Source organism: Mustelus asterias, chromosome 28, assembly GCF_964213995.1.
Source record: "Mustelus asterias chromosome 28, sMusAst1.hap1.1, whole genome shotgun sequence".
Taxonomy (NCBI): domain Eukaryota; kingdom Metazoa; phylum Chordata; class Chondrichthyes; order Carcharhiniformes; family Triakidae; genus Mustelus; species Mustelus asterias.
Genome location: NC_135828.1, coordinates 21482410 through 21495050, shown reverse-complemented (window position 1 = coordinate 21495050; position 12641 = coordinate 21482410). Strand labels below are relative to the sequence as shown.

Sequence of the window (12641 nt, the reverse complement as noted above, 5' to 3'; positions counted from 1 at the left end):
GCACCATCTACTGGACCCAATTAGAAAGGCTTCAGTTCATTGGTAAAGCAATATATTGCAACACAGTACTGAACCATTCAGCCTCTTGAGTATTTTCAACCATTCAGTTCATTCATGGTTTATCTATATCTTAACTCCATTTGCCCACCCCTGGTTCACATTCTTGGTTTCCTTACCCAAGGAAGATATACTGGCCTTAGAGAAGCTACAATGAGAATTAATCCCTGTGATCAGGGTATAGGTCTGTTTTTTTTTATTCATTCATGGGACATGGGCATCACTGGCTGGCCAGCATTTATTGCCCATCCCTCGTTGCCCTTGAGAAGGTGGTGGTGAGCTGCCTTCTTGAATCGCTGCAGTCCACGTGCTGGGGGTTGACCCACAATGCCGTTAGGGAGGGAATTCCAGGATTTTGACCCAGCGACTGTGAAGGAGCGGCGATATATTTCCAAGTCGGGATGGTGAGTGGCTTGGAGGGGAACTTGCAGGTGGTGGTGTTCCCATGTATCTGCTGCCCTTGTCCCTCTAGATGGAAGTGGTTGTGGGTTTGGAAGGTGCTGTCTAAGGATCTTTGGTGAATTGTTGCAGTGCATCTTTTAGATGGTACTCACTGCTGCTACTGAGTGCCGGTGGTATGAGGAGAGACTGAGGAGAGTGGGGCTATATTCCTTTGGAGTTCAGAAGAATAAAATGTGATCTCTTTGAAACATATTGGGCGGGATTTTCCGGCCCACTCGCCCCAAAACCAGAAGACCGTTGCATGGTCCTGCCCATTACGACTGCCGCGGCGGGTGGGACAGGAAAATTCCAGTCATAGAGTTCTTAAATGGATTGACAGGGTAGATGAGGGGATGCTGTTTCTGCTGTAGAACTCAGGGTCTTAGTCTCAGGATAAAGGATCATACTTTTAGGACTGAGATGAGGAAAGATATCTTCACTCAGAGGGTTGTGAATCTTTGGAATGTTCTACCCCAGAGGGCTGTGGAAACTCAGTCATTGAATATATTCAAGGGTGAGATCGATAGAGATTTTGGGAACTAAGTAATATGGGTAAAAGGTAGGAAAATGCAGTTGATATAGGCATTTAACCACAATCTCACTTAATGGCACAGCAAGCCTCATGGCCTTTTCCTGCTCCTGTTTTGAATGTGTCTGATTTCTTGATACCTGTCCCAGTGAGGTTCGTATCGGCTGGGGTCAGGGACTTCCTGTTCTAAAGATCGGGTGCGGTCAGTGAGGTTCGTGTTGGCTCGAGTCAGGGACCCAGAGGTTGATGAGGTTCAAAAAAAGTGTTTTTTTGGGTGTGTTCCATTTTGTGGGATTTACGAATAAGGGATAATCGACCATTAATATTACAGATGGAGAAAATTAAATTTAACAATGTAGATCTTCAATTAAATTGTGAGGAGCCGGGAAAGTATGATTTTAGTGTAGGGAATGATGTACTGCATCTGAATTCCAACAGGGGGGGGGTGTGGAATGAAATTCAACAAGTAGTCTGGAAAACAGCGCTGATTAAATGGGAAGACTAGAATGATGGAAAGGTGGCCGTAGAGAAGAATGTCAGATTTTCTTGTTCATAGAATCCCTACAGTGCAGAAAGAGGCCATTTAGCCCATCGAGCCTGCACCGACCGCAATCCTATCCAGGCCCTATCCCAATTGCCTCATGTTAATGCCCTGCTAATGCCCCAAGGGGCAATTTAGCATGGCCAATCAACCTAACCTGCACATCTTTGGACACTAAGGGACAATTTAGTTTGGCCAATCAACCTAACCTGCACATCTTTGGACACTAAGGGGCAATTTACCATGGACTATCCACCTAACCCGCACAACTTTGCACTGAGAGGGGAAACCGGAGCACCCGGAGGAAACCCACGCAGACACTGGAAGAACGTGCAGACTCCACACAGACAGTGACCCAAGGCTGGAATCGAACCTGTGTCTCTGGCGCTGTGAGGCAGCAGTGCTAACCACCGTGCCGCCCACCCCCACTTATATTTTCTGTGGGAAACATGAGAAAGGTGCTGCAAGTGCCCGGTCAGATTTTTATCTGGCTTCCCTTGGTTAGAGCTGTTGGAAATTGTGTTTGTATTGGTGAAATTAGTTGTACAGTCCCTACTTTAATGCAATAATTAATGCCTGAGCCCAGGTTCAGGTTATTTCGTCTTTCGTGACTGAATGGATTTGCGAAATGATTGACATGTGCTTGCTAACAGTTTAGGAATGGAGCATGATGGGCAAGGTAACCGCTGTGCTGACGAGACGAGTATGGGCAGCATCATGGCACCTCTGGTACAAGCAGCATTCCACCGCTATCACTGGTCTCGCTGCAGCAAACAGGAGCTCAGTCGATACATACAGTAGGTCCTTATATTTTCGTATCGTAATTACCTGTGAAATTCTGTGCTCTGGTTCCACATTTTACTCAAACACGTGTGTATCCGTGACATGAATCAAAATGTGAAAATAATGCTGGATTACTATTACACTGACTACATAATAATCCTAAAATACAACATGTTGGTTACAGTTCAATAGAAGCATGTCTCATTCTACAGGTATCATAGAATCCCTACAGTGCAGAAGGAGATCATTTGGCCTATTGAGTCTGCACTGACTCTCCCAACACAGCATCTTACCAAGGCACTATCCCCGTGACCCCACATATTTACTCGGCTAATTCCCCCTAACCTTGGGGCTCTAAGGGACAATTTAGCATGGCCAATCCATCTAACCTGCACATCTTTGGACACTGAAGGACAATTTAGTATGACCAATCCACCTAACTTGCACATCTTTGGACTGTGGGAGGAAACCGGAGCATCCGGAGGAAACCCACGCAGACACAGGGGGGAGAACATGCAGACTCCGCACAGGCAGTCACCCGAGGCCGGAATCGAACCTGGGTCCCTGGCGCTGTGAAGCAGCAGTGCTAACCACTTGAGGTTCTTGAGGGATTTTAGTTCAACTGTCGCGAGTAATTTTTCAATCCTGTGCCGGTGAACAGCTTACTGCTATTTTACATTCATTGCTAACTTGAAATTCCCGACACGTGCAGTGAGTGGTGAGGCTCCCCAATGTGAAGGTGTGTTTGGAAAATTACTTGTCACAAGTGTGTAAGGATTGCGGAGTCAATCCTGCTTAGGAGTGAAAGTAATAGGGCAATTGTTATGGGGGATTTTAACTTGACTAATATTGACTGGAATTGTTATAGCTCTAGCTCGTTAGAGGGGTCAGTTTTTGTTCAAAGCGTGCAGGAAGGTTTTTTGACTCAGTATGTAGACAGGCCAACTAGAGGTGAGGCTATATTGGATCTGGTGCTGGGAAATGAGCCAGACCAGGTGCTAGACTTGGAAGTTGGTGTGCATTTTGGTGATAGTGACCACAATTCGGTTACGTTCACCTTAGTGATGGAAAGGGATAGGCATGAACCTCGGGCCAGTGGTTTTAGCTGGGGGAAGGGTAATTATGAGGCTATTAGGAGAGAATTAGGAAACATAGGTTGGACTAGGAGATTACAGGGACTGGGAACGTCCGACATGTGGAGTTTTTTCAAGGAGCAGCTACTGCGAGTCTGTGATAGGTATGTCCCTGTCAGGCAAGGAGGAATTGGTAGGGCTAGGGAACCGTGGTGCACCAAAAAAGTTTCTTTGTTGGTTAAAAAGAAAAAGGAGGCTTATGTTCGGATGAGACGTGAGCACTCGGGTAGTGCACTAGAAAGCTTTAGATTGGCTAAGAGGGAGTTGAAGAGCGAGCTTAGAAGGGCTAAAAGGGGACATGAGAAGACTTTGGCGGATAGGGTTAAAGAGAATCCTAAGGCGTTCTATAGGTATGTCAAGAACAGAAGGTTGGTTAGGGCAAGTTTAGGGCCAGTTATAGATGGCAGAGGGAAGTTATGTGTGGAACCGGAGGAGATTGGTGAAGCATTGAACCAATATTTCTCTTCGGTGTTCACGCAAGGGGACATGAATATAGCTGAGGAGGACACTGGGTTGCAAGGGAGTAGAATAGACAGTATTACAGTTGATAAGGAGGATGTGCAGGATATTCTGGAGGGTCTGAAAATAGATAAATCCCCTGGTCCGGATGGGATTTATCCAAGGATTCTCTGGGAGGCAAGAGAAGTGATTGCAGAGCCTCTGGCTCTGATCTTCAGGTCGTCGTTGGCCTCTGGTATAGTACCAGAAGATTGGAGGTTAGCGAATGTTGTCCCATTGTTTAAGAAGGGGAACAGAGACTTCCCCGGGAATTATAGACCGGTGAGTCTCACTTCTGTTGTCGGCAAGATGTTGGAAAAAATTATAAGGGATAGGATTTATAGTTATTTGGAGAGTAATGAATTGATAGGTGATAGTCAGCATGGTTTTGTGGCAGGTAGGTCGTGCCTTACTAACCTTATTGAGTTTTTTGAGAAAGTGACCAAGGAGGTGGATGGGGGCAAGGCAGTGGACGTGGTATATATGGATTTTAGTAAGGCGTTTGATAAGGTTCACCATGGTAGGCTTCTGCAGAAAATGCAGATGTATGGGATTGGGGGTGATCTAGGAAATTGGATCAGGAATTGGCTAGCGGATAGGAAACAGAGGGTGGTGGTTGATAGTAAATATTCATCATGGAGTGCGGTTACAAGTGGTGTACCTCAGGGATCTGTTTTGGGGCCACTGCTGTTTGTAATATTTATTAATGATCTGGATGAGGGTATAGTTGGGTGGATTAGCAAATTTGCTGATGACACCAAAGTCGGTGGTGTGGTAGACAGTGAGGAAGGGTGTCGTAGTTTGCAGGAAGACTTAGACAGGTTGCAAAGTTGGGCCGAGAGGTGGCGGATGGAGTTTAATGCGGAGAAGTGTGAGGTAATTCACTTTGGTAGGAATAACAGATGTGTTGAGTATAGGGCTAACGGGAGGACTTTGAATAGTGTGGAGGAGCAGAGGGATCTAGGTGTATGTGTGCATAGATCCCTGAAAGTTGGGAATCAAGTAGATAAGGTTGTTAAGAAGGCATATGGTGTCTTGGCGTTTATTGGTAGGGGGATTGAATTTAGGAGTCGTAGCGTTATGTTGCAACTGTACACAACTCTGGTGCGGCCGCACTTGGAGTACTGTGTGCAGTTCTGGTCCCCACATTACAGGAAGGATGTGGAGGCTTTGGAGAGGGTGCAGAGGAGGTTTACCAGGATGTTGCCTGGTATGGAGGGGAGATCCTATGAGGAGAGGCTGAGGGATTTGGGATTGTTTTCGCTGGAAAGGCGGCGGCTAAGAGGGGATCTTATTGAAACATATAAGATGATTAGAGGTTTAGATAGGGTGGATAGTGATAGCCTTTTTCCTCTGATGGAGAAATCCAGCACGAGGGGGCATGGCTTTAAATTGAGGGGGGGTAGTTATAGAACCGATGTCAGGGGTAGGTTCTTTACCCAGAGGGTGGTGAGGGATTGGAATGCCCTGCCAGCATCAGTAGTAAATGCGCCTAGTTTGGGGGCGTTTAAGAGATCCGTAGATAGGTTCATGGACGAAAAGAAATTGGTTTAGGTTGGAGGGTCACAGTTTGTTTTTTTTAACTGGTCGGTGCAACATCGTGGGCCGAAGGGCCTGTTCTGCGCTGTAATGTTCTATGTTCTATGTTCTAAGTGGATCCTTCATATTTAGATAATGCACAAGAGGTACGACACAACATGATTTATAACACTTCCTCTTACTGTAGGTTTATGAGGCAAATTCAGTGAGATTACACTCACAAATAGAATTGAAGGAAATTGCAGCACAGAAGGAAGCCATTTGGCCCGCGATGCCTGTACTAACTCTTTGATAGAACAGTCATGCTTCCATTCCAATCCTCTTTCCACACCTAGTGGCGCACTAAGGCAGACTTTTGTCTGTTTCCATAGCTAGTCATTCCCGGAACAGGTCACTAGTCTGTCGCCAGGGGGCTTATAGCTTGAGGGGGGGCCACTCCACATCAAGCGTGGCTGACCAGGAGTCTCTACTGCTCTTACTGCCAGCCATTGGTGTATTTGGAAGGATTTTTCAGGTTGACACTCGATTTGTTTGGCTGTGTTATGAACGCACCTTCTTTGGCCATCAAGTCCTGGGGTGGGACTCGAACCAGGAGCTCCTGGCTCAGAGGTAGGGTCACTAACCCACTGAGCCACAAGACTTCCATGCCGCCATGCTTACTCCACATTCGTATTTAGTGCCTGTAACCCTGTAAATTCCTTATCCTCAATTATCTTTCTAACTTTCTTTCAAAGTTGTTAATACGTTCAGCTTCCACTGTCTCTCCAGTAAGAAGTCTCACAACACCAGGTTAAAGTTCAACAGATTTATTTGGAATCACAAGCTTTCGGAGCGCTCACTCACTCACCTGATGAAGGGGCAGCGCTCCGAAAGCTCATGATTCCAAATAAACCTGTTGGACTTTAACCTGGTGTTGTGAGACTTCTTACTGTGCCCACTCCAGTCCAAAGCTGGCATCTCCATATCATGACTGTCTTTTCAGATAGAACATTCCAGATCCTGACAACTCTCCAATTGAAAATGTTTCCACTCATCTCCCCTTTAGGTCTTTTGTCAATGATTTTAACTCTATGACCTCTGGTTATTGTGCCACTTTCCAGTGGGTATCGGCTCTGTTCTGTGTTTATTCAATCTACCAAAACCTCAATAGAGCCTTGTTAGACAAGAGTCAGTGTCATACATTCTGAGCTTTTGCCCCATGTCTGACTAACACTCTCCTATAGCAGCAAGCCTCCACTGGGGAAACATAGCCTGCTTTGTCCTTGTATACATTGCAAACAATGCTGGAGGAGCCCAGATAACCTTATGCAACTCCCCGCTTCTGATAATAGTCAACTGTTGGAAATGCTGGGATACTGCCAATATCTGGGGGTCCCTTCTAATGACTATTTCCGCGAGAGTAGCAAGGGATATGAGGAGATTTTAAAAGAGTGTCTTTAATTACATAGGGTTTTTGAGAAGATGAACAGTGGAAGTCTATTTCCAGTGGCTGTTGAACAGACGGCATGGACCTGGGTTCAATTCTGGTCTTGGATGATGGTCTGTGTGGAGTCTGCACATTCTCCCCATGTCTGCGTGGGTTCCCTCCAGGGGCTCGTTTTCTCCCATAGTGCAAAGGTGTGCAGGTTAGGTTGATTGGCCATGTTAAATTGCTCCTTAGTGTCAGGGGGATTAGCAAGGTAAATCCGTGGGGTTACGGGGATAGGGCCTGGGCAGGATTGTTGTCGGTGCAGACCCGATGGACCGAATGGCCTCCTTCTGCACTGTAGGGATTCTATGATTCAATGACAGGGTTGCCAGTGTAAGAGCTCTGATGAAGCTCCAGACTCGAAACGTTGGCTCTATTCTCTCTCCACAGATGCTGTCAGACCTGCTGAGATTTTCCAGCATTTTCTGTTCTTGTTGCCAATGTAAGAATTTCATTAAAGAGTTAAACAAGGTGGAAAGTTATTTATGTAGAAGTTTGTACAAGCTTGAATTCCTTTGCCACTGGAAGTGGTTAATGCAGAGACCAGGCCTGAGCGGATAAATACTTAAAGCAGGAATTGTAGGGCATTGAGATTAGTTTTGGATCGTTCTAGTGAAGAATTAGCACAGACAGGATAATTTGAATTGCCTCAGCTGTTTTGCTGTATGTCCTATGGTAACTTGTGGTGTTCTTAATAAGATAGTGGGGTTGCACAAGAAGAAGGCTTGTCATTAGTGGTTGAAACCAACAAAGCAAAATAGATAGTCATGATCCTCCTAGGTAGATCTGGAGTCCTGTGAAGTGCAGCATCAGTGTAGGGGAGGTCACGGCCGAGTGTTATTATCGCTGGACTGTTAATCCAGAAACTCAGCTAATGTTCTGGGGACCCGGGTTCGAATCCCGCCACGGCAGATGGTGGAATTTGAATTCAATAAAAAATATCTGGAATTAAAAATCTACTGGTGACCATGAAACCATTGTCGATTGTCAGAAAAACCCATCTGGTTCGCTAATGTCCTTTAGGGAAGGAAATGCTGCCTGGTTTGGAGGGTAGGTCTTATGAGGAAAGGTTGAGGGAGCTAGGGCTGTTCTCTCTGGAGCGGAGGAGACTGAGGGGAGACTTAATAGAGGTTTATAAAATGATGAAGGGGATAGATAGAGTGAACGTTCAAAGACTATTTCCTCGGGTGGATGGAGCTATTACAAGGGGGCATAACTATAGGGTTCGTGGTGGGAGATATAGGAAGGATTTCAGAGGTAGGTTCTTTACGCAGAGAGTGGTTGGGGTGTGGAATGGACTGCCTGCAGTGATAGTGGAGTCAGACACTTTCGGAACATTTAAGTGGTTATTGGATAGGCACATGGAGCACACCAGGATGATAGGGAGTGGGATAGCTTGATCTTGGTTTCAGATAAAGCTCGGCACAACATCGTGGGCCGAAGGGCCTGTTCTCTGCTGTACTGTTCTATGTTCTATATGAAATTTACTACCCTTACCCGGTCTGGCCTACATGTGACTCCCAACTGGTCTCGGGCAAACAGGGATGGGCAATAAATGCTGGCCAGCCAGCGAAGCCCATGTCCCATGAATGAAGCAATCAGGGATTTTGTCTTCCTCTTAGATTCGCCACCTCCAACAATTTTGCAGCTGAGATTAAAATATCTCATAGAAAAGTTACAGCACAGAAGGAGGCCATTCGGCCCATCTTGTCCATACCAGAACATTGTGCGGCAGTGAGTCTAGGGCAGGTGTTGAATCCACTACACCCCATCTTTCCAATATGCTGGGCAATTCTTCCACACAACAAATAGATAATTTCCTTTGACCCAAAAATTAATTATTTAAAGCCAAGTAAAAGCTGACGTGACTTAAAACTTTGTACGCCTAATTTCTCTCTCCTGATGTGTGCCAGTTCCTATGACTGCCTGCTGGATGACCCATTTGAACACAAGTGGCCAAAGTTGCCAGAGCTTCCAGGAATTGACTATTCCATGGACGAGCAGTGTCGTTTTGATTTTGGAATTGGATACAAAATGTGTACAGCTGTAAGTATTGTTTCGCTTCACGGCCTTATTGCTCATCTCCTAGTGTTTTTGTTTATAATTGCATTTGAAACTTCTTATGGGAAAAAAAAGCAATGAACTGATTTTTGGTGCGCAGTTCAGATTCTATTCTGTTTTTATTCGATGCTGATATGTGTACATCTGGTTTGTAAGACGTACGATGATTTGTCCAGTGTTGGTCCTCTCACAGGGGGGTGGTGACACTCAGGCCTTGATAAAGTTTGGAGGAAAGTCATGAGGTGGTGTTGATCTTAAAAAGCCTGAATTATCAAGATAATATCATCAAATTGGTCTTTGTACCCTTTTTTTTAAGAAAAGAAGTGGACTCGGGGAGATTTGATCTGTCATTTTGAGTAGACAATTTGGGAGGCGATGGCCTAGTGGTATTATCGCTTGACTCTTAATCCAGAAACTCACCTAATGTTCTGGGGACCCGGGTTCGAATCCCGTCACGGCAGATGGTGGAATTTGAATTCAATAAAACAAACCTGGAATTAAGAATCTACTGATGACCATGAAACCATTGTCGATTGTCAGAAAAAACCATCTGGTTCACTAATGTCCTTTAGGGAAGGAAATCTGCCTCCCTTACCCGGTCTGGCCTACATGTGACTCCAGAGCCACAGCAATGTGGTTGACTCTCAACTGCCATCCAAGGGCAACTAGGGATGGGCAATGAATGCCAGCGATGCCCCATGTCCCATGAATGAATAAAAAAAGGATTTGAATTAGTTAGTTAGAACTGGGGACATTACCCACAGATCCCTGAAGGCAGCAGAGCACATGAATAAGAGAGTTAAGAAGGCTTATGGGACACTTGCTTTTATCAGTCATGGCATAGAGTTGAAGAGCTGGGAGGTTGTGTTGGAGTTGTACAGTGAGTTGGTTAGGCCACAGCTGGAGTATTGTGTGCAGTCCTGATCACCTCACTATAGGAAGGATGTGATTGCACCAGAGTGGGTACAGAGGAGATTCACCTGGGATAGAGCATTTGAGCTACAAGGAGAGACGAGATAGGCTTGGATTGTTTTCTCTAGAGCGGAGAAGGCTGAGGGGAGACATGATTGAGGTGTATAAGATTATGAGGGGTATAGACAGGATGAATAGGGAGCAACTGTTCCCCTTGGTTGACAGGGTCAATCACGAGGGGGCATGGTTTTAGGGTAAGGGGCATGGTGGCACAGTGGTTAGCGCTGCTGCCTCACAGCACCAGGGACCTGGGTTCGATTCCCGGCTTGGGTCACTGTCTGTGCGGAGTCGGCACGTTCTCCCTGTGTCTGCGTGGGTTTCCTCCGAGTGCTCCAGTTTCCTCCCACAGTCCGAAAGACATGCTGGTTAGATGCATTGGCCTTGCTAAATTCTCTCTCAGTGTACCCAAACAGGTGCTGGAGTGTGGCGACTAGGGGATTTTCACAGTAACTTCATTGCAGTGTTAATGTAAGCCCTACTTGTGACACTAATAAATAAACTTTAAAGACTCAGGGGGGATTTAAGAAAAAACCTTTTTCACTCCGAGGGTGTTGGGAATCTGGAATGCGCTGCCTGGGAAGGTAGTGGAGGCTGAAAACCTTACAACCTTTAAAAAAATATTTAGATGAGCACTTGAAGTTTCATAACATTCAAGGGTGTGGGACAAGTGCAGGAAAATGGGTGGGATTAGCGTGCCTTTAGTAGTAGGTATTGTCAGCACAGACTCGATGGGCCAAAGGCCCTTTCTGGCTGTCTGACTCTATGACATGCATGTAAGTTATGTAAGTGAGGGACCTGGATAGATGCCAAGGCTTTTCTTTTCTGGAGGGGGTTCTTTGTCCTCAGGAACAGTTGCTACTTTATACAGTGAGCCCTGATTCACTGCGAGTTTTCAAAAGGGAACTGGATGAATTCCGGCTGATAATTATCCTGTACAAAAGGAAGGTGCGATGTTGGGTGATCTACCACTTGGTCACTGTGGCCTCCTGGAACTCATTCAGGTTGCCTTCAGCAGATGGGAAAAGCATTCCCAAATTTGCAGCATCCACCTCCCCTCCCCACTCCCCTCAGACTAGCGTTGTGCTCTTTGATGTTTTTATTTTACCTCTCCCAGGAGGTAATATGAATGATGAGCAGAACCACTGCGGCTTAAGATAGCCAGTTATCCCAGTTGTTTGAGACTGACGTGCTTGAGCTGTTGGTCTTTTTACCTGCCATTGTTTTCATCTGTTAGTATGTGCAATTGATTCTCATAATCCAGGATAACTATCTATCTCTGTATCTCACTGTCTGTCTAAAGCTATGTTTGTCTTTATTGCAGTTCCGAACCTTTGATCCCTGCAAGCAGTTGTGGTGTAGCCATCCTGATAACCCCTACTTCTGCAAAACTAAGAAGGGCCCACCACTAGATGGAACAGAGTGTGCGCCTGGAAAGGTAAAAGAGCATTCTACAGATTAAAAAGAGATGGCGAGGGTATACATTTGTTGCAAGCACCATCTTGATGAGTAATGGGCAGCACAGTGGGGCAACATGGTGGCACAATGGGGCAGCACGATGGCACAGTGGGGCGGCACGGTGGCACAGTGGTTAGCACTGGCGCCTCACACCGCCAGGGACCCGGGTTCAATTCCAGCCTTGGGTCACTGTCTCTGTGGAGTTTGCACGTTCTCCACGTATCTGTGTGGGTTTCCTCTGGGTGCTCCGGTTTCCTCCCAAAGATGTATAGGTTGGGTGGATTGGCCATGCTAAATTGCTCTTTAGTGTCCAAAGATGTGTATGTTGGGGGATTAGCATGGTAAATATGCGGGGTTACAGGGATAGGGCCTGGGTGGGATTGTTGTCACTGCAGGCCCAATGGGCGAAATGGCCTCTTTCTGCTCTGTAGGGATTCTATGATTCTATTCTATGTTTAGCAGTTTTCTCTTCTGTTATACGGAGTCTTTATGATAGGAGTCTAGGATATGAAAGACAGCTCATCCGGACTGTGGCCTGAACTCTTTTCCAACTAATGAAATTAATGGATGGAGAATTATTGAGGCCGTAAACAGGCTGTGCTGTTTTCTGCTCCCAAATATCCAAATACACCCCTGTCACATAAAGCCCTGTAAATCTGCAGCCAATAGTACCAGGCACTGAGGTTGGTTTAATTGCTTCTACTTTTCAGTGGTGTTTCAAGGGTCACTGCATTTGGAAAACCTCAGATCAGTCCTACAGTCAGGACGGAAGCTGGAGTTCCTGGACAAAGTTTGGATCCTGCTCGAGGACCTGTGGTGGTGGAGTGCGCTTCCGTAGTCGACAGTGCATCAATCCCCCGTAAGTCCGTATTTGTTGACACGTGATTGCAACCTGGGGACATTGTTCTTCCACAGCCACTGGCTTAACTCGGGTAGCTGTCCAGGGGATCATGCAGCCGGAAGTCTCAGTTCATATTACTGACTGCACTTGCTCTCTCTCAGGATAACCTGAGCTCCGCGCATGGCTGCTTGCTGGTAACATGCTAATGCCATCAAAGAGCTAACAAGTCAAACTGCAGTCAGTGCTCTGCAGGATAATGCAAGATTTCTACTCTTTTGATTTTGATTTGATTTGATTTATTATTGTCGCATGTATTCGTATAC

The 12641-nt window shown here is 46.0% G+C and overlaps 1 protein-coding gene across 1 annotated transcript in view; it reads left to right on the top strand.

Annotated features, from left to right (window-relative positions):
• The window catches only part of LOC144480306 (A disintegrin and metalloproteinase with thrombospondin motifs 14-like), a 178035-nt gene that overhangs the window by 135525 nt on the left and 29869 nt on the right, over nt 1–12641 (top strand). Inside the window, exons 8-11 of the mRNA XM_078199660.1 lie at nt 2222–2365; nt 8903–9035; nt 11344–11457; nt 12188–12336. Of these exons, the coding sequence (XP_078055786.1) occupies nt 2222–2365; nt 8903–9035; nt 11344–11457; nt 12188–12336 (540 nt within the window). The remainder of the gene's footprint in view (nt 1–2221; nt 2366–8902; nt 9036–11343; nt 11458–12187; nt 12337–12641) is intronic.